Source organism: Equus caballus, chromosome 22, assembly GCF_041296265.1.
Source record: "Equus caballus isolate H_3958 breed thoroughbred chromosome 22, TB-T2T, whole genome shotgun sequence".
Classification (NCBI taxonomy): domain Eukaryota; kingdom Metazoa; phylum Chordata; class Mammalia; order Perissodactyla; family Equidae; genus Equus; species Equus caballus.
Genome location: NC_091705.1, coordinates 26,176,139 through 26,198,504, shown reverse-complemented (window position 1 = coordinate 26,198,504; position 22,366 = coordinate 26,176,139). Strand labels below are relative to the sequence as shown.

General features: G+C 42.5%; 1 protein-coding gene and 1 long non-coding RNA gene across 8 annotated transcripts in view; one reads left to right on the top strand and one right to left on the bottom strand.

The window, feature by feature from the left end:
• Positions 1 to 22,366, bottom strand: part of ASIP (agouti signaling protein) — a 117,287-nt gene that overhangs the window by 5,168 nt on the left and 89,753 nt on the right. For 6 of the 7 annotated variants that reach the window (XM_070246854.1, XM_023625920.2, XM_070246851.1 and 3 more), the window contains 2 exons: positions 3,063 to 3,232; positions 1,698 to 1,762 (listed from right to left, as the gene is read on the bottom strand). In XM_070246854.1, the coding sequence (XP_070102955.1) occupies positions 1,698 to 1,762; positions 3,063 to 3,222 (225 nt within the window). In that variant the 5' untranslated portion in view covers positions 3,223 to 3,232. Of the gene's footprint in view, positions 1 to 1,697; positions 1,763 to 3,062; positions 3,233 to 22,366 lie in introns of those variants that run through there. The other variant, NM_001164017.1, reaches the window with a different exon arrangement.
• LOC138920148 (uncharacterized) lies at positions 1,098 to 5,831 on the top strand. The gene is made up of 3 exons (XR_011430861.1): positions 1,098 to 1,222; positions 5,518 to 5,590; positions 5,736 to 5,831. It is a non-coding gene; the product is annotated as an uncharacterized lncRNA (long non-coding RNA).

The window sequence follows — 22,366 nt, the reverse complement described above, 5'->3', positions numbered from 1 at the left end:
GCGCAGCAAAGGAGTGCCTGCTGCAGGGGCTTTGAGTTTGCTGCTCCCTTTCCTGGGGACATTCTTTGCTGTGCTGTCCAATACAGGTAGCCACTAGCCCCATGTGGCTACTGAGTTTTTGAAATGCGTCTAGTGCAACTGAGGAACTGAATTTTCAAATTTTATTTAATTTAAATTGAAATTTAAAATAAGCAGTGTAAAATATTTTGTCTGTTAAACACAAACTATTGTTTTGTTAGGAGTATATTTCACTTTAAGTGTAAAAAATTAGCGTTGTAATTGAAAGTGTAAAATATGTATCAGTTTTCAAAGACAGCACACAAAAAAAAGAATGTAAAATATCTTAATAACTTATACTGATTACATATTAAAATGATAATATTTTGGATATATTGGGTTAAATAAAATATTAAAGTTAATTGCGCCTGTTTCTTTTTACTTTTTTAAATCTGGCTAGTAGAAAATTTAAAATTATTTACATGCTCACATTGTATTTCTACTGGACATTTCTGCTGGAGATTACTGAGTTTTTCAGTCTTTAAGCGCTGCTTCCTTCAAGAGGCCTTCCCTGATGAGTCTTCCCTTCACTCTGTCTCATTACTGTACTTTAACTCCTTCACAGTGTTTATCATTATCTGAATTTATTTTACCCATTTACTGGTTTACCTGATGTTCTCCTCTTTTCCCCCACAAGAATGTAAACTCCATGAGAGCAGGAATCTCTCTCTTGTTCACTACTGTATTCCTAGTACGTAGCATGTAAATAGATTTGTCAATTCTGTCAATCATCTGATCTGCTTGTTCACTTTACAGAGGGCCCAGAAAGGAGCAAGAACTTTCTCAAGATCACTCAGTACCAGGTCTTACCTCTCAATACCTAGTCTAGGACTCCCTGCTCTGGTTACAGTTGATCTGATAAATACACATTAAGACAGGAATAATGTGTGCATTTCAACAGTGCCTTAATCCAGTATCTCCCAGTGTGGGAACCTGTACCATGGTGGTATGATTTTAGGTGGTACATGACTATTAAATGACGCTGGATCACCTGATGGGAAAGGATTCTTTTTTCAATCTCTCTAAACTTGAAAGGCCCAGTTTGGTGCCAATATATCCTTAACGCTTCCCCAACCCTCTCTAATCTTTCTTTAGACACAGAGAGCAAGCATCACATTTAGAGCCTCTGACAGGCAACACCATCAAGCTAAAATTCACTAACAAGGTTGTATTTTCATTTTACTTATTTTTATGGTAACCTCTATATATGGCAAGTGGTACTGTTTTCTATCATAGTGATATAATTTTTTTGTTTCAATTTTAAACAAATATATTAAATAAACAGGTGAAACTCAGATATGGCAAAGGTTGTGGAAATGGTGCTGAAATGACTGAGGTTTGGGAAACACTGCATTTGTCCAAAAGAATGAATGATGGTAAAATTTTGGGCAGGGGGCTAGCTAGTACAGAAAGATGCTTTTCAGCAAGTAAGCTATTTTGCTCAGCAAACATCAGCTCCCTGAGCTTCTGTGGGGTCTGGTTCAGGGCTCCAGGCCAGGAAGCCTTTTGGTAGCTTTCAGCTTCTTTTGTTCATGTAGGCCTGAAAAATCCTTCATTTAGTTCCTAGCCAGAGCTTGAGGGTCAGGGTCCTCCCCTTTTAAGTCTGGTCCCACCCCTACAATGAGAAGTCCAAGGCCTACCTTGGAAGATCTCTTCTTCTTTTCTGCTTCTTTTCTGCTGATCTTTTTGGATTTCTTGTTCAATGCTTCAAAGAGAGACAAAAGGAGCAAAGCCAGATGTTTCTGGTCTTTTCCCCCTTGCTCTTCCCCCACCGCCCCTTACCCCATGAACTGCAGAGAATTGGGAGGAGTGGAGGGGACTCGGGGAAGTCCCAGGGTGATGGAGAGGAGGAGGGATTGGCTGGATAGATTATATCTTGGGACTCAGGCCATCAGGTTCTCATTAGCCTGGCTGCTGACCTGGAGATAGGGACTAAGGGCAAAATGTCCTCTGAGGGAAGGCAAAGGGGAAATCCAAGAAGGCCCTGCAAAATGGACTCAGTGTCTTGACATGGATGGACCTGTGTTTCCTGTATTCCTACCCTCCATTTCTCAGAGCCTTGGAGCCAGGCACACTTGATTTGAATCCTCACTCTGCCATATAACAGTTGTGTGGCCTTAAGCAACCTACTTAACTTCCTTAAGACTCAAGTTTTCTCATCTGTAAATAAGGTACTGTAATACCTAGCTTGCAGGGTTATCTTGAGGATAAACGAGGTATGTTTATAAAGTGGGAAATCTGTCACATCAAAGGTGATCAATCAATGCTGATGTGCCCCAGCCCCTTCCCTGCTCTTACTTCCCCGGTATGTCTAGAATATCCCCTTTTCCTAGTGAGAGGCAAGGCAGTAAGGGACATTAGTTTTGAGCTTAGGTTCTGGAGTTAAACACCTAGGTTTGAATTCTGGCTCTGCCAATTAAGAACTGTGTGATCCTATGTTAGTTACTTAAGCCTCAATTTCTTCAACTGTGAAATAGTAATAAAAACAATACTCACTTCACAATGCCTAGCACACAATAAGTATATCTGTCATTATTATTATCAGATGAAATCAAACCAGAAGATCTCCCATGCCAGGCTCTAATGCCCCTGATATTTTTCCTGAGTAGTGACTCTCAACCCTGGCATGACAGGACTAGTTCATCCCAGACTTCGTTATATTCTGCAGCATTTCTTAAAGTTGTTTACCACTGATAATAGTTCCGTGATTCAGTAAGTTTCAGAAATGCCAAGTTAAACCAAATCCACCTTGTGTCTTGACTTCAGGCTTTCTCAGAGCCTCTAAAATGCTAAGCTGCATATTGGATTGGTGGCGTGAAGGGCCTTCCCAAACCAAATGAGTCAAGGGACATTTTATTCCTCCAGAATTATTTTGAGGAATGAGCAAGGAGCTCTGGCCTATGGCAGTGGATCCTGGTTATCAGCCTGGAGAGCATGTTTGACATCTTGCAGTCCCTTCTCATGGGCTGGAGGCCAGAATTGAGGCCCCAGGCCAGGCTACTCACCCATGATAGAGACAGAAGGGGAATCCAACAGGTTCATGGAGGAGTTGTTCCTCAGGCTCCTGTCATCTTTGGGCTTCTCCTCAGGTGACAGGTGGCTGTAGGCAGTGAGGAAGCAGAGGCTGACCAGCAGGGTGGCCAGGAACAGGTGAATGACATCCATCCCAGGAGGACTGTGTGGGGCAGGGAAGGCAGTCAGGCAGGTGGGCAAGGGGTTGTGGCAAGAGGATGGGCCCTCTTGCTTTCTTTGTGATTCTTTGGGCTGGTGCTCTGACCCCATTCTACAAGTGTCCCAGTGGAGCTGGAGAACTAGCAATGCTTAGGATAGGGAAGGGGTCTTGAGGAAGGAAGAAGAGAGAAAAGGAAAGACGGGGAGAGGAAGAGAGAAAGACAAGGAAGGGAAGGAGATTGAAGCAAAGAAAAGGAATGTCATCCAGAGGGTGGAGTAGTGGTTTTTTAAGTCAGTGGCCCTAGGAGACCCTAGGCCTGGGCAGAGTTGTTGGAAGTTCCCCAGTAGCGCCTCACAGTGAGAGAGGTTTTACTAAGGTGCAGAGAATAAGGCTCATAAGTTAAGACTCAGTGAGAAAGATGCAGGGATAAATGGCTTCTTCAGACAAGTACATATGTCGTTGCATACACTATATTCCCACACCCAGAGGGAATAAATGCAGGTATGGTTTGTGTTAGGAGGAGGGACCTGTTGACACAGGCTAACTGGATTTGTGGATTTACTGCTAGGTGAATTTTGATGAAGCAGATGGATTCCAGAATGGATTTCTTCCCTCGAATGCCAGCGTTTGGCTCAATCAGGGCTTCAGCAGCATCTTTATCTTCTCCCAGTGCCAGATCCCCACCCTTCACCCACCCCGTGGGTGTTCTCAGGTCTGGGACAAAGTTGAGGCTGCTTTTCCAAGTTTCTCTCCACCCTGCCTTAAGGCAAGAAGAGAATAAAATAGTCTTCTCATGCTGGTCCTGCCTACTCCTGGGCTCCCCTTAAAGCAGCCTGGCCAGTTTCTAGCCTATTCCTCCCAGGTCTCAGCTTATTGGAGTAAAATTTTCTGTATGTTTGTTACATTCCAGGAAGAGGGACCCACAGAGTTGGCCCTCGCCCTCATTATACACTTCTTGGTGTCCAGCCTCTATTCCTCTCAGCCCTGATGCCAGCTCTGATTTCTTCAGATCCTTTCATCCTTTCACAGGGCATTTGCCTATCATGAACTGACACTGATTTTCTTTCTCAAAGCCTGGTAGTGAGTCAATGAAATGAGTCCTGGGCTGGCAGTCAGGACCTCTGAATTCTTGTCTTGGCTCAAGCATTAGTAAGATGCATGACTTTGGACAAATCCATTCTCTTTTTTGTTTATGGGCTCTAATTTCCTTCTTGGTAAAATGAAGGGAGTGGGCTAATTCAGTGGTTTGCATTCACTTAACAGGGGAACTCTTTCTTTAAATAAATGCTGACTTGTAGACTCCCAACACGTAAAAGAGAAAGAGGCAATAAAGAGGTTTCTCAGGCAGCTCATATCTTTGTTGTGTGATGGGACAACACATCTTCTCAGGTCCTAAAGCCCAAAGCATCTCTTGAGGCCCTCAGCTTCCTAGTTCGTGCAGTCTGATCTCTGAGGTTCCTAGCTCCTATCAGCATAGTTAAACCAAAAAACCTGTATCAGAAAAGTCTAGGGACCGAGGCATAGTTATTTGCTCCATTCTCTGCTTCTCAGAACTTCACACTGTCCTCTGTCAAAGCCTTTATCATGTTATTTATGTTTGTCTCTCCTAGTTGATAGAAAAGGGAGAGGTTATGTTTTACTCATTTCTATGGCTCTGGACCAGGCACACTGACCAGCCCGGAGCAGTAACTCAGCAAATGTCAGCTTGATAAATGCTCATGTCTTAAACTAAGCTCCTCATCTTCCCAGCTTAGTGGGTTTCTGAAAAGAACACTGTTAGTTGCCTCTTTAGCATCAACTATGATCGTCCCCCTTTCTAAGAGGATCTTGGATTTCCTAGATACATATTTTGGGTGACAGTGACCTGACCCCAAGATCCAGGAGAGGCCTTGATTTATTCACGACAAACAGCAAAACCCCATCCCATCCTCACAGTATTGGTTCAGGCATGGGCATGCGACTGAAGATGATCTAATCCGAAGAAGCCCAGGCCTTTTTCTGATTGATTAGGGGAGCTCTTTCTCTCTCACTGGCTATGTAAGGAAAAGCCCGCAGTCCTGGTTAGTGCTGGCAGCGATCTTATAAAGGGGAGCTAGTCTTAGATTGAAGCTGACATAGTGGAAAGCAGACTGGACAGACAGTAAGAGAGAACATTGGTAATATAATTAAGCCACTAGATCAGAACTTGCCTGAAGCCATGTTATATTCGGACTTACCAATTAGATAAGCCAATACATTTCCTTTCTTATTTTAAACTAATATGAGTTTTCTGTTTTTCTCAATCCAAGGCATTCTAACGGATACTTTTGCTGTGTCAATTGCCCTGGAGTTGCATGTCTATGCCTATAACCAGACTCTAAGGTAAAAACTGCACACAGCACAAATTTTCTTCAGCATGGCAAATGATGGCTGTTGTTTTCCTTTTTCCATTTCACACCATAATAAGTAGTTAGCTTGCCTTTAGGAGTCATATTGTAAGAAACAAATTCTTTTCTTTGAACACCAGGATCACAGTCGGCGTAGTGAAAGGTTCACACCGTGAGAGGTGTACTGGAACTGAGACCAGCTGAAGGAATAGCAAATCCTCAGCTCCCAATTCTGGGGTGAGTATCTCCTCGCCCCAGAGCAGGAGCTCTCTGGATGGGATATTGAATAGAATTGTCTGCATTATTTAAATTGCTCCCCTCCCCTCTCACGCACTTACTAAGTACATATAGTTGGCTTTGCATAAATTAAATGGCTGTATGATCTGGCTCTTCTGTACTCTCTACCTTTGTCCAATGAACCTTCCTCCCCAGTCAAGAATCTTGATCTTAACCTTTGCATTTCTTTCCTAATTTTTTTTTTTTTTTGAGGAAGATCAGCCCTAAGCTAACATCTGCTGCCAATCCTCTTCTTTTTTCTAAGGAAGACCGGCCCTGAGCTAACATCCGTGCCCATCCTCCTTTACTTTATATGGAGGACGCCTACCACAGCATGGCTTGCCATGGGGTGCCATGTCCGCACCCGGGATCCGAACCGGCGAACCCCGGCCTGCCAAAGCGGAACATGTGCACTTAACCACTGAGCCACCAGGCCGGCCCCTCTTTCCTAATTCTTATATCCTATCTCTCACCAAATTTTACTTTATGTTTCCTTCAAATTATCTCATATTTTCCATTTCCTCTTCACCCCAGCCAGTTCCTTGCTCTCAATGGAACAAGGCAAACTGACTCTGTCTCCCTGCCTTTGTTCTTGTTTCCACAACATTGTCCACTCTCAACTCCCCCAGTCATGTCACCCTTCCTCCAGGGCCCAGCTTGATGTCAGCTCTAGTATATTTTCTCTTGCAATATTAGGCCAGCTCAAATAGCTCTCTCCCTTTTCTGAACTCCTCCAGCTCTTACATTCAATACCATTTCACTTAGTACTTCATTGTTCTCTAATTGTTAATGTGGGTCATTTTGATCAATCAGATTTAGTTCTTTGTTTAAAGAAGACAGGACAGTGCAGCTGAAAGAATGCAGGCTCTGCAGTCAACTCTGGTTTTACCACTTACAAGCTATGTGAGATCAAATTGCTTAACCACTCTGAGCCTCAGCTTCTTCATCAAAGAAAAGGGACATCATAATACCTACTATACAGGGTATGCTGGGAATTGGAATAGGATCAGGAGTTAAATGCACTGCCTGGTGTAAACGTTACTACTTGTATTCATTGCAGTGGACATATGTTTAAAGAAGTTAATTCTGTCAATTTTATATTTTCTAATTCTAATTTTTCATATAGATTTGATTTTAAAGCTTGACAATAAGGGACGGTCCCTCCAACTTTAAGAAGCTTAGAATGAAGGTTGGGGCCAGCTGTTTGGCTCTCCTCCTCCTGGAATGTAGTAGACATGCAGAATATTGTTCTAACCAAGCTGAGGGCTGGTAGGAGCAGGCTAGAAATTGGCCAACTAAGGGGAGACCACTTACTACACTGTGGCCTTGGAAATTTGATTTAATCTCTCTGAGTCTCAGTTTCCCATTTGCAAAGGGATTGGAATCTCAGTGCCTGCCTCAGAGAGTTATTGAAAACATGGAAATAACCTTTCAATAAAGCACCTAGCACAATGCTAGATATACATCATCGCTCGGTAAGTGTTTGCTGAAGCTGAATCTCTCTCCTGCTTGGGTCTCTCTCTGCCCTCTTTTTGCAGCAGTTCTATTCTGCCTAGTTGATCCTGCTAGCAGAATGAGCTGTATTCTCCTTGCTCACTGGTGGTGACTTCATTTCATTTTGGTTCACATCCCTAATAGCCCCACATGTTTCTGGTGCCCCACAGCCCTCATTCTCAGTCACTGATGGCTTCAAACTGCTCCTGCCCACCCAGAACCTTCCACAGGGGCCCAGAGCATCACGGTTGCCTCCCAGCTGCTGTAGCTCCATTGTCACCCATGCCTATCCCAGTTTGCCTTCCTGCCTGTTTTGGATGCCAGGGCTGCTTGGACTCTAACTTCTTACCTAGCTGAAAGGGTTTTCTAGACTGGTTCAGACCAACTAGAGCCAGCAGTGCTCTTTGGGATGGCTAGTTGGTTAAGACTGAGGAAAATGAGCTGACCTATATTTGAACTAATTCCTCCATTCCCTCCTTCTCAATTCCTGAGCCCTCTCTTCCTAGCAGTACTCCCTTCTCTCTCTAAGGACGCTGTCTGGGACAGCTTGAAGAGCAATTTCTCCTTCTCTCTTTTTCCCCACACCAATCAGTCACTAAGTTCTAGTGATATTCATTCTCTCCATTTCTTACATCCCTCCCTCCCTTTCCATTCCTTCTTACCCTAGGAGCCTAGTTCCTCCCACCTGGCCTTCCATGGGAGCCTCCTCACTGGCCTCCTTGTCTCCAGAACCAAGCTAAGTTTCCTTTTAAAGCTCTATTTTCATTCATTTACTCATTCATTCATTCATTCATCAAGTCAAAAAGTATTTGTTAAGCACCTACTGTGAACCAGCACTATGCTAGGTTCTCGGGATACAACCGTGATGTAGTCAGACATGATGCTTGTCTTTACAGCGCTTACATTCTATCAGGGAAGACTGACAAATTAAATAAGTTATTCTAATAAAGCTTGTTCTACGGGATATCTAAACTAGTGTGGGGGCTAGGGAAGCAAGCTGCACTGAAGCTGAGAACGGAGGGCTGCGTTGGAGTTAGCCATGTTGGAGAAAAGGGTGGAAGTGGTGATGGTTGTGTTGCAGACACTGAGAATCACATATGTGAAGATCCAAAGGTGAGAGGATGGTACACTGGAGAAACTACAAAAAGTTAAGTAAGGCTGGCAAATAGATGTAACAGGAGTTGGAGGCAGGGGCCAGATCATGACAGAACTGGCAAACCAGGGTAAGGAGTTTGGATAATATCTTAAGGTCAATGAAAATGACTGAAGAGTCTTGAATCGGGGAGGGACTTAATCAGATTTGCATTGTAGAAGGATGCCTCTGACTGCAGGGTTGAGACGGGGGCAAGACCAGGAGGAAGGAAAAACCTGTTAAGAGGCTGCTGGATTCCAAGCAATGTCATTCCTCTGCAGAGCTTATCTTGATTATCAGATAAAATACAAACTCTGCAGCCTCAGAAAGGCAACAGGGCCCTCCCCAATCTGTCCTCCACATTCCTTTCCAGCTTTATCTTTTCTTACAGAAAGCATATCTCCCAGCCAATCTTGGCTAATTCCTGGTCCCCATACAAAGCTCCCGACCTTTACTACTTCTGAAGCCTGACCACTTCTGAAGCCCTGATCACAGTACCTATCTTGCTATACAAGAATTTATTTACTTATCAGTTAATGTTTACTGAAGCTGAATCTGTAGCCCTTAGGGACTGCAGTACTCATTCACCTTTTCCACATTTTATGTAGCATTTGTACAGTCTTTGAGTTAAGAATGATATTTACATTTTTAAAGCTTTCTATTAAAAAATATATCCAACAGAGACTCTATGTGGTCCACAAAGCATCAAATATTTACTATTGGCCTTTTATAGAAAAAGTTTGCCAACCCTGTCTAGCTTGTAAGAATTGTGAGGGATTGGAGCAAGCACATGATATTTGCTCTATGAATATCTATTAACTGATAGGGTAATTAACTGCTTCTTTGGGTAAAAATATTAATGACCCTTTTTAAAAGGCAAATGTGATCTTAGGAAAGATAACTTGTGCCATTACCAACTAATAATATTTCTCATTGATTTATCAGGTTTCAGATTTGATTTAGGACAGAGTTGAATCTTAACGAGACAAGAATTAGGACTGGTAAATTTTGATTATTAGAGGCAAGGGGATAATCTGCATCATAGTTATCACAATGTTTTGAAACTTTCTATTATACCATGCTGCCTATAATTCACAAAGAATCAATGCAATAACACCTGGATTACACATAAGAAATACAATTACTGGAAATTGCAAGACAACATTTTGATTAGTTACATAAAATTAAATGTGTATTTTAAGATTTTATTCTGTATTCTCTGGTCTCTTCCAAAAGCAATTTTGTATTTAGTATTTGCCTATTGACTGTTGCTAAACACACCATTTTTTTAAATATATATTTCTTGTTTGTTTGTTTTTTTTTTTAAGGATTTTATTGTTTTCCTTTTTCTCCCCCCAGTACATAGTTATATATTCTTCGTTGTGGGTCCTTCTAGTTGTGGCATGTGGGACGCCGCCTCAGTGTGGTTTGATGAGCAGTGCCATGTCCGCGCCCAGGATTCGCACCAACGAAACACTGGGCCGCCTGCAGCAGAGAGCGCGAACTTAACCACTCGGCCACGGGGCCAGCCCCTAAACACACCATTTTTTCAAGTGGCAGAGCTCCAGCAGCAATGGGTATTAATTAGAAGGACAAATCAGAAACAAATTTCACTTGAAAAGAAAAAGGAAAGGATGGAGATATGGCAGAATGGATTGGGGAAAAGCTCTAATTAAGGAAAGGCTCTGATTAAGACAAGACACAAGAGTCATGTCATTGATTGGGAGGCAGTAGGTGTAGTTACTCTATTTCTTTGGGTTTTCCTTATGATAAATGATATAATGCTGGCCAAAAAGCATGCTGGGAATTCCTGCAAAGAAGCAAAAGGGTGGTTGAGAAATCTGTGTTAGAATAGGAGTGGCTGGAGTTTGGGGAAGATTAACTGAGACCCAAAGTCCGCATTTACCACTTGCCCTGAACATCTGATAATGCAGGAAGAAGACTTCACCAATCAGAGCAGCCAGCAAGCCTAACATAAATACTAGCCACTGCACAATGGGAAGGGAGCAGATCTCCCCAGGCAACATCTCCAGACTAACTCAGGATACATAGTGAATCGAAGGGTTTAATTTTTTTAAAAGTTTCCTTTGCTGTACAAGTAAGTCTGAAGGAATAAACTTAAAATACAATTTCTTAGAACCTCAGTAACTTGGTGGAACTATAAAACTGGACTGAGCCTGGGAAAGGTGAAGTCTCAGTGTAATTAATCTTATTTGGGTGTTGGGAGAGAGCTAGGAACCAGGATTCCTTACACCAACCCAAGGGGAATATGTATATTCTAAATGTAATATAAGTCCATAATACTTAGTTGTATTATGATCCTTGGGGTCAGATATTTTTTAGAGTTCAGAATTTTGTGGATTTTAGAAAAACAGTATCATCTATACACTATATTAAACCACATATAAGGGATCTGGGAGCACCCATAATAAAAATATTGACACTTCTGCAGAAAAAAGTTGTGAATATTCTTAAGAAATAAGATAAACAAAGACCATGAATTGATTCGCATTAATTCAGGACAGGTTTTGTTGCCAAATGACTTCAGGTAAGGTTAGGTTTTGCTGCCAAATGTGTTACCAAAGGGAAAAAAATGGCTAGTTTTCAGAGTTTTGGGATTTTGCAATTTCAGGTAAAGAATTATGAACCTGTACAAACCCTCATTGCTGTTACTATTCAACGTGGGACACACACTCCCTGCTGTTAATACAGGATAATAATCCTGACAGCAATGACTACCTGTGAAATTGTGTTTCTTAAGAGTAATTTGTCCTTCCACTCTGTAGTGGTGAAGACTGTTTTTTGAACTGTGGTATCACTGATGATAATTTCCCCTCTTAAACTCATCATCTGCTTTAAGTTACTGCTGAGGACTTAAGATGAGTTCCTCCTCAGCGCAGTGGATATACAGAATCCAGAAAGGGGAGTCAGGTCACCTGGACACACCTAACTTTTAAGTGACTGTGTGACCCTGGGCCTGTCTGGGCCTCTGCTCTCTCATCTTTGGATGAGAGGATAGGACTACACAGCTTAGTAGAGTACGAGGCACACAGCAGAACTTTAATAAAGATTTGCTTACTGAATGAAAGAATCTAAGGACCTTTCTATTCTAAAATTCTATAAATCCATAATTTCTGATTCTTGCTTCCCAGGCTTTGGGGCAGGTTAAACAGTTGCACAAAGAAAGATTTTGTAAAGGCCACTTGTTCTGTATCCTTATGAGTTGAAGGATTTATAAATGCATGAGTGTGACTGAATCTCATTAAGCCCTGGAAAGGAGGGCATGGAAAGTCATAGCTAAATGCAATTGGCTTATGCATCTCAGGAGTCTTGTTGATGTGTGTGTATGTGTGCATGCGTGCATACTGATGTGTAAGGGCTCTGATTGAGGGAATACAGGAGACAAAAGTGCCCAGATCATTACTGACTAGGATGAGACAAGGAGACAGTGTATCAGTATACGGTGTACACTGAATGTGCACTGCAGACATCCCCTTAGCTATGGCCCTGAGGATAGCCTGATATCTTAATCCTTTAGGATCAGGGCCTTGGTCCCCAAAGCAAAGGAAAAGATTACAATCTCCCAGTGATGGGGCATGGCTAACTATCTAATGGGACAGAGGTATAGTGAGCGATGAGAACTGAGGAAGAGGTGAAGGCAGCAGAGTCTTCTTGAATACAGTGAACAATATCAGCTGTTGACCATACTAGGTATTAACAAGGTGCAGCCCTGAACGCCTGCCCTGGGCTTTGCTGGTGGCACACCAGTAAGGAGAGCCAGGGTGTCTGGGCAGGGGAGGTGACTGGGCTCAGTTGGTTGTTATAATAGTGGCTTCCACTGGCTTTGCTAAGCACCAATGGCTGAGGACTTGGGGGTCTAGGTGAAGCTCAACCCTGTGGAGAAGAAAAGTGACCAGAGGTGAAGTAGTGTTTGATAGGGGCCCAACATGGAGGAGCAACTGTCGACTGCAAAGACTTATATAAGCTAGTTGTGACGGAGGCAGTCTTTTGGAACAAAACGTATACTTGAGAAGAAAAGGAAATTACAGCAGGAGGGAATCTTAACCTTGAAATCATCTGCAAAATTTTGTGCATATGTTCATTTTTTTGGAGAGAAGGTCCATAGCTTTCTCTGGATCCATAAGATGGTCTCTGCCCCCTTAAAAGCTCAGAACCGCTCAGCTTCTAGGAGCTAAAATGGAGACACCCTTCTTTGTATATTATGTTCCTGCAACCTGAATGGGCTCATCCAGAATCACAGGCACATGAGAGCAGAGGGTATTGCCATTTTTTTCTGTTCAGGCAATAATTCAGTTCTATACCTGGAAGAGTGTGCTTCTGGAAGGGGCACATCATTCCAGATTAGTGCTGGCTCAGAATGTATTAAAGAAATATAACATTGAAGCAAACTGAAGAATACAAACAATGTGGTCCCACTTGTGAATAAATATCAAAACTCCCTCAAATGTGTATACTCTTAGATACGCAAAGAAAAAACCCTGGAAGGATATATATTAAAAGTTTTTTTATTGAGTTATTGATAGGTTACAATCTTGTGAAATTTCAGTTGTACATTATTGTTTGTCAGTCATGTTGTAGGTGCACCACTTCACCCTTTGTGCCCACCCCCCACCCCACTTTTCCCCTGGTATCCACTAAACTGTTCTTAGTCCATAATTTTAAATTCCTCATATGAGTGGAGTCATACACAGATTATCCTTCTCTCGCTGGCTTATTTCACTTAACATAATTCTCTCAAGGTCCATCCATGTTATTGCAAATGGAATGATTTTGTTCTGTTTTGCAGCTGAGTAGTATTCCATTGTATATATGTACCACATCTTCTTTATCCATTCGTCTGTTGATGGGCACTTAGGTTGCTTGCACGTCTTGGCTATTGTAAACAGTGCTGCAATAAACATTGGGGTGCACAGGACTTTTGGGATTGCTGACTTCAAGCTCTTTGGACAAATACCAAGCAGTGGGATGGCTGGATCGTATGGTAGTTCTATTTTTAGTTTTTGAGGAATCTCCATACTGTTTTCCATAGTGGCTGCACCAGTTTGCATTCCCACCAGTAGTGTATGAGGGTTCCTTTTTCTCCGCAACCTCTCCAACATTTGTTGCTATTAGTTTTAGATATTTTTGTCATTCTAACGGGTATAAGGTGATATCTTAGTGTAGTTTTGATTTGCATTTCCCTGATGATCAGTGACGATGAGCATCTTTTCATGTGCCTATTGGCCATCAGTATATCTTCTTTGGAGAAATGTCTGTTCATGTCTCCAGCCCATTTTTTGATTGGGTTGTTTGATGTTTTGTTGTTGAGTTGCGAGAGTTCTTTATATATTATGGATATTAAGCCTTTGTCAGATATATGACTTCCAAATATTTTTTCCCAGTTAGTGGGTTGTTTTTTTCTTTCAATCCTGTTTTCATTTGCCTTGAAGAAGCTCTTTAATCTGATGAAGTCCCATTTGTTTATTCTTTCTATTGTTTCCCTTCTCTGAGAAGGCATGGTGTCCGAAAAGATCCTTTTAATACTGATGTCAAAGAGTGTACTGCCTACGTTTTCTTCCAGAAGCCTTATGGTTTCAGGTCTCACCTGATCCATTTTGAGTTTATTTTGGTGAATGGTGAAAATGAATGGTCAATTTTCATTCTTTTACATGTGGCTTTCCAGTTTTCCCAGCACCGTTTGTTGAAAAGACTTTCTTTTCTCCATTGTATGCCCTCAGCTCCTTTGTCAAAGATAAGCTGTCCATAGATGTGTGGTTTAAAAAAAATTTTTTTTTTTTTGAGGAAGATTAGCCCTCAGCTAACTACTGTCATAATAGTAGGGGCTGGCCCTGTGGCCAAGTGGTTAAGTTTGCATGCTCGGCTTCGGTGGCCCAGGGTTTCGCTGGTTTGGATCCTGGGTGCGGATGTGGCACTGCTAATTAGGCAATGCTGAGGTGGCGTCCCACATGCCACAACTAGAAGGACCCACGACTAAAATATACAACTATGTACTGGGGGTATTTGGGGAGAAAAAGCAGAAAAAAAAAAAAGGGAAGATTGGCAACAGTTGTTAGCTTAGGTGCCAATCTCTAAAAAAGGAATTTTTTTAATAGTGATTACTTCTTAGGAGTGAAATCGAGGATGGAGAGTAAAGTAGAGACATGCACTTCTTTACATACTTCCGTATTTGAATTTTTTTACAACTATGTTATTACTTTGTAGGAACAATAAAGGATGATAGAAATAAAATACTGGATGCTGCTTGACAAATCATCAAAAGATTTAAAGAAGCTGGATAGAGAGTTATATTTGATTTGTGACAATGAGGCTAGGGAATTGGCCGGACCCTCCTCCTCTTTTGTACCTCAAGTTCAGAGTGCAGTTTGTTCTTAGCACCTACTGCTCTGTCACCAGAACAAAGGGCTTTCTCAGAGCATAGCTTCCTTTTCCCTGGGGTCTCTTCTTCATGCTGGAATAGTCTCAAACCCTACTACCCTTCTGGTTCATCAGCCGCTGTTTCTGATATGACAAAACCTAGAAGAGGTAACATAATTTGTGTTGTGGTTTAGTTTCTCAGCCAAACTAGTGTACCAAATGCTGAGGGCAGGGCCAGAGGAGAAATATCTCTCATTCATAGATACCTAGATTCTCCACATCAGATAATGGCATAGGGATCCCACTCTCCACACATCTTTCACTCACCTGGGCAGCTGGTAGGGCTGAGTTTAGGAGGCTCCATTAGGGCTACTGGCCCATTCCTTAATGTTCACTCAGGCTTATCAGTGATCATTTCTGGGGTAGCATGAGGTGGCAATATGTTTTATCTACTTAGTTTGTCTTAGAATAGCCATTCAAGCAAAAGATATTTTTTGAATGCCATGGGAAGCCTGCCCCGACCACCTCCCTCTAGGGGAGTTAATTATTCTCTCCTCATTAAACACACTGTATTGTAGTGATTTGTTCATTTGCCCGTCTCTTCTAGACTGAGGCCTCTCTAAGGGCGGGGCCTGTACCTTATTCACCTACATGCCCTCCCCTCCCCTCTACCCCCTGCCCCAGAGCCTAGCACCATGCTCAGCACAAAATAAGGTCTCAGTACATGTTTCTCTCAATCGAATCAATTTACTATATGCTCAGGATAGATGGATAACAGAGTCCTTGCCTGTAAATGGCTTTCAGTCCGGCAGGGAAGACAGACAACCAACAAGAAAAGGAGGAGAGAAGTGCTAGAGTTGAGGTATAAGGGAAATAAAAGCCTTGGGTCGGCAGAAGAAACAGAATGGTTAAACAAACAGTACAGGTCTTGGATGATTTTGAGTTATTCTGGAGCAAGAATCTCTCTAATTTCCTCAGTTTCCTTCCAATTTTGGGCTTGCAGCTCCTGGAGCACTCCCACAGTCACCTCTATGCTGCTCTCCCCGGACCCTTCCTGGCTCACAGAGTTCTGTGCAGCAGACAGGGGTGCCCTTCCTCTCCAGCCTCTGCTGCCTTTCCCTTAAGCAGTCTCCCTGAATTTCCTGCTCTAGAGGGCGGCTTCCTTTTACAAACATTAGGCCAGTGACAGCCAGAGTGCACAGCCAAAGCTAAGTCCTGAGATTTCCATCCTATTTTAATCAGTTTAATTGGCTGGAGGTTTTCTTAAGAGACCAAATCTCATACTGGGAAGATCATTAGGTCCTGCACATCCAAATCAGGCAGGTGACCCTGGGGCCACAGAAAGTACTGAGTGGCCTGAGTCAGTGGTACAGGTGCCAAGTTCTCAAACCTCTCCCGGGGATAATTCTAGGCATTTCATTACCTCTCTCCAAACAAAACAGGGAGCCAATTTCCTCCTCATTCCTATCTCCCAGGATGTAACTTAGAGGCAGGTTACCTAATTTGCAGGGCTCCATGCAAAATGAGAATGCAGGACCACTTGTTAAAAAGTTAAGAATCTCAAGAAGGTGACAGGAGAGCATTAAACTAAGCACGAGGCCCTCTAAGTGTGGGGCCCCGTGCAACTGCACAAGTTGCCTGCCCAAGAAGCCAGCTTGGTTACAAGATTGAGAAAGCTGACACTGATAATGTGACATTATGGCTATGAAGAAGTTTGTGGATTAGGGGAAACACTAAATTACACTCAGTTAAGTTTTAGCAGTAAGTTATGTAATAATGAGCCTGCTTATAGACATCACCTGCAAGCTCACTAACCAGTGCTTCAGGCATCAGACATCTCAAAGGAGCAGGGGCCAAAGAATGGACCTGGGTTCTTGACCCAGCCGTCCCAGGTCTGGCAACTTCTGGCAAGTTACTTTCTCCCTATAGGCATCTTTTTCTTCACCTGTACTGGAAAGGATTTGAATTAGACGTTTAAGTTCTCTTCTACCCCTGACTTGCTGTGATTCCAGATGAGTGGCATCCCCTTTTGAGAAGCTGCCACACATGCTGTTGAACATTCCTTTTGCTGGCAAGGATTTGCCCTCTGAAAATAAACCTGATTTCTGGAAACAGATAATGCTTTGCAGCCAAATCTGGTAAGGATAGTAATGTGTGGCCTAAGTCATGAGATTTCATAATTTAAACATGACTTTAATTTTTAGCTGACACAACCAGAATTGAAATAGCCAGTTGAGTATTTTTCCCCAAAGTCGTAACCTTGAGAGGCCATAAATTCATTCTGATGCTGAAAGTTGCTTAAACTATCTTTAGAATTCTGGACACGCCTTTAGAGGCAATTTAGAGGTCATACAAGAAAAAATACCCTATAACTTAATAATCACAGCTTTTATCTTGGGATGGAAACCTGTTTCAATTAAGGACCAGACATGCATCCCTAAAGTAATCAAAAGCCTTATGGAGGCAAATATAAATTCCTTCTTTTTAAAAAAACTTATTTAGGAGAGGAGCATATAAAATGTAAGCTCACCAGATTTTAGAATTAACGAGAAGAGAATAAAACAGGCAAAAAAGGAAAGTAGAGAGGAGAAAGACAAGTAGAAAAAAAAGGAAATAGAAGAAGAGTTATGGGGTTGGGAGCTGGGGGGTAAAGGGAACTTCCAATTTACCTATAGTCTTTTTGTCTTTTTTTTTTTTAAATAAAAAAGACTTTAAGCAAATATGGTAATAAATAAGGATAATTCTGGGTGGAGGTTACATGAAATTTTCTATATTTAAAAATATTCTCACAATATGAAAAAGGAAAAAAAAAGAAGAGGTAAATTGTACTCTGGTCTCTGGTAGATCACAGCCCTTTGAAATATTGATTAGGGGTTCAGAGCTCTTGGGTCTTTAGACTTTCTAAGAGTGGGACAATTATTTACCACCAAGCCAAGATGGAGGCTCTGTCTCTGTCTGAATGGGATGACTCTCTAACTAGAGTAAAGTGTGTCTCATCCCACCCACAAGATCAGGGTTTGTGACTTAATGTTGCTTATCCCTAAGTGGACTCCATCTTGCCCCAGTGGGGAGAAGAGTGAAGGAAGGAAAACATGGGCCCCTCAGCATCGGTCAGAATCAGTGTCAGACATAGGCTTATGCTTGAGTCCCTGCATGCTTCTCCACAATCATGGGCAGGGAATAGAGAGCAAGATAAGAGCAGAGTTGTGTACTTCTGGACCTGTTGCTTCTAGTTTGCAAATGAGAGTTTCTTTTCACCTTGTCTAGAATGCCATGGCCATTCCCCATCTTCTTCTCCAAATCCTACCCTTCCCTTCAGGAGCCTGCTTAAACCCTGCCTCCTCCAGGCCCACTGTTCTCTGGCCTGTCTCTGGGTTCTCGTCTTCTGCTAGACAGAGGAGCCCCTCTACCTGGGGACTGCCTGGATTGTCATCTCTTAAAGTTTGTTTGGAAAGCCAGTCCCACTCTGTGCTGCTCCAAATCTCTCCTGCTGATCCAGGCCACAGAGGTCCAAGATCAAGAATGTTTTCAGTTAATACTTTTCCTCAGACAACCTCTCTCTCCTAGTCTGAGTTCTATGGGAAGGCAGAGTGGGACAACTCACAAAACAGAATTTTAGCCACATTCCGCCTCAAAATATCTTCCCTGAACTAGCCAGGTCCCATAGCATGTCTTAAGGGATACTAAAGTGCAAATGCTCTCAGTCATGATTAGATTGTAGCAATTAGAGTTACTGGATTAGTTTACTGTTTTGAAGCTTTTTTTAAAGGAAGATTAACGCTGAGCTAACTGCTGCCAATCCTCCTCTTTTTGCTGAGGAAGACTGGCCCTGAGCTAACATCCGTGCCCATCTTCTTCTACTTTATATGTGGGACGCCTGCCACAGCATGGCTTGCCCAGCGGGGCCATGTCCGCTCCTGGGATCTGAACCGGCAAACCCTAGGCTGTCAAAGCGGAACATGTGAACTTAACCTCTGCGCCGCCTGGCCAGGCCCTACTGTTTTGAAGCTTAAGGGGCAGAACTCTGAGGAAGATAGGGGAGGAGGAAGCAAAGAAAGGGGAGTTCAGAGAGCTTTGGGGCACGGTGTTAGGAGGGCAGATTCTGCTGAGTGTGGAGAATGAGACACCAAAAGGGAGGAAGGGACTGATGAAGAGGACCTGGGGAAGCCCTGGTCATAAATTTGGCTCACTTCTCGAGGCTGCCTCCTTGTGAATGGGTCTGAAGAAAGGCACTTCACTTCAGAGACTGAACTCAACATTTTGAGAGTTGCTTTAATCAGCCTCATCCATGTGGGACATGAGGAAACATTAGAAAGACAAGGCCAGTTAAGCATGAGGAATTCATCAATATCTAAAGTTGTTAGTTCTTCCTGTCTGTCTTTGGTTAACTCAGTCTCAAAGGTTCAGAATCCCTGCTGAACCAGTAACCAAAGCTACCCTGGGCTAAGCCATCGTAACTGTTGCCTGGACAGCTGTGAATGTTTCTTAATTGACATCCTGCCTTCATTCTTGCCCTGTTCCATAGCCAGACTGATTTTTTTTGGGGGGGTAAAGGGAAGCACAATTAAAATCACACATCACTGCTTGCTTAAAACCTTTAATAAGGCCGGCCTGGTGGCACAGTGGCTAAGTTCACACGTTCTGCTTCGGCCAACATCAGGCTGTCAGGCTGATACCAAAGCCTGACAAGGACAACAGAAAAAAGGAAAACTACAGGCCAAACAAAAAATCCACTGTTTCCTTGTTGATTTTCTGTCTGGATGACATATCCATTGATGTGAGTGGAGTGTTGAGGTCCCCTACTATTATTGTGTTATTATTAATATCTGCTTTTAAGTTTGTTAATAGTTGATTTATATACTTTGGTGCTCCTGTGTTAGGTGCATACATGTTATAATTGTTATGTCTTCTTGATGGAGTGTCCCTTTGACCATTATATACTGCCCCTCTTTGTCTCTCTTTACCTGTCTTATCTTGAAGTCTACTTTGTCTGATATAAATACTGTGACACCTGCTTTCTTTTGTTTGCCATTAGCTTGAAGTATCGTCTTCCATCCCTTCACTCTGAGCCTGTGCTTGTCATTGGAGCTGAGATGTGTTTCCTGGAGGTAGCATATTGTTGGGTCTTGTTCTTTAATCCATCTCGCCACTCTGTGTCTTTTTCTTGGAGAATTCAATCCATTTACATCTAGGGTGATTATTGATATATGGGGGCTTAATCCTGCCATTTTATCACTCGTTTCCTGGTTCTCTTGCATTTCTTTTGTTTCTTGTCCTGTGTATTTCGGTCTACCAGTTGAATTATTTAGTTTTTAATGATGTGTTTCTTTGTTTTCTCCTTATTTATTCTTTGTGTCTCTATTCTGCTTTTTTGTTTAGTGGTTACCATGAGGTTTGTATTCAGAATCTCATGTATAAGATAGTCCATTTTCTGATGGCCTCTTATTTCTTTAGACTAAATCTATTCAGTCCCTTTCCTCTTCCCCTCCTAAGCTGTTTTTCTCACATCTTACTCCATCTTGTGTTGTCAGTTTGTGGTTAAAATGACAAGATTATCTTTGTTTTTGGTGTTTTCCTTCCCTTTATTTTTACTGCTATATTTGAGTATTTGCTAATCTGTTCTGATTCTGTCTACCTATTTATCTCCTTACTCCATGCTTTTCAACCCCTTTCTCCCCTTTTTTTTTCATATATGAGGGCCTTCTTGGGGATACTGGTATGTGTGGGGACATCTCATAGCTATGAACTCACTTAGCTTTTGTTTGTCTGGGAAAGTTTTTCTTTCTCCATCATATCTGAAGAATATTTTCACTGGATAGAGTATTCTTGGCTGAAAGTTTTTGTCCTTCAAGGATTTGAATATGTCATTCCAGTCTCTCTTAGCCTGTAAGGTTTCTGCAGACAAATCTGCTGAAAGCCTGAGAGTGGTTCCTTTGTAGGTTATTTTCTTCTGCCTTGCTGCTCTTAGTATTTTTTCTTTTGTCATTCACGTTTGCCAGTTTTACTACCATATGCCTTGCAGTAGGCCTTTTTACATGGACATATCTGGGAGATCTGACAGTGTCTTCCACATGGATTTCCATCTCCTTCCCTAGGTTTTGGAAGTTCTCTGCTATTATTTCTGCTCCATTCTCCTCTTCTTCTCTGGAATACCTATAATTTTTATGTTGCATTTCCTAATTGAGTCAGATATTTCTTGGAGACTTTCTTCATGTCTTTTTAGTCTTAGTTCTCTCTCCTACTCTACCTAGAGCATTTCAACATGTCTGTCTTCCTATTATGCTGATACGCTCCTTTATGATGTCCACTCAAGTGTTCAGGGAATCCATGTTTTGTTTTATTATTCGTTCCATTGTGTCTTTCATCTCTAATATTTCTGATTGATTCTTCTTTATAGTTTCAATCTCTTTTGTGAAGTAGCTCCTCAATTCGTTGAATTGTTTTTCTATATTCTGTTTTACGTCGTTGAGTTTTTTGATGATAGCTATTTTGAATTCTTTGTCATTTAGATTACATATTTCTGTGTCCTCAAGACTGATTTCTGGGTACTTGTTATTTTCTCTCTGGTCTGGAGATTTAAAGATTTTATTTTTCCTTTTTCTCTCAAAGTCCCCCAGTACATAGCTGTGTATTTTTAGTTGTGGGTCCTTCTAGTTGTGGCATGTGGGATGCCACTTCAGCATGGCCTGATGAGTGGTGCCATGTCCGCACCCAGGATGCAAACCAGCAAAACCCTGGGCCGCTGAAGCAGAGCAGGCGAACTTAACCACTTGGCCAAGGGGCTGGCCCCTGGAGATTTAATATAATGTTTGATACTGCTAGCAGGCATGGCTTTTTTTATGCATTCTGGTATTATTTGGTTGCAGTTACTGCCTATCACCACTGGGTGGGGGTCAAGAGCTGCATATTCTGAGCCCTCAGCCTTCTGCTAAGATCCCAGGCACTGGAGCCAGTGCTGGGCGGGTCAGGGGAGGGGCACTTTCTCCTGCATGCTCTGGGCTTTTTCTTGCTCTACTTTCCTGGGGTGTTTGCTTGATGAGGTCACCCCCTACAAAGCTTTTGCCCCAGGAGAGGGCTTCCCTCTAGGCTGCAAGGGCCTTCAGGGACCCTTGATGTTCCCGTGAATGAACTTCCCCTCCCCCGTTCCTTTCCTTTCAAAGGCTTCCTGCAGTCCCAGATCACAGTCTTTAGGGGAGGGAGCAAAGTTTTCTCTTATCCTGTTCCACCTTCTCCAAGGGGGAGCTCCAGCCTCTCCGCCCTCCACCATATGACTGCATGGGTCTCTCAGACGTTTTTTGTGTTGTGTTTGGATGTCCTCTGTTGGAGTATGAATGTCTTTTTTGTTGTATGGTGGGAGGGAGAGATTACCAGGAAAGCTCACTCTGCCATGATACTGACATCTCTCCCCCTGTGCAGACTTTTAAAGGTGTGGTACATCGTCCTAAAGTTTTAAAACAATAGCTGTGGAGTCTTTGTGTATGTGTGTCTATATGT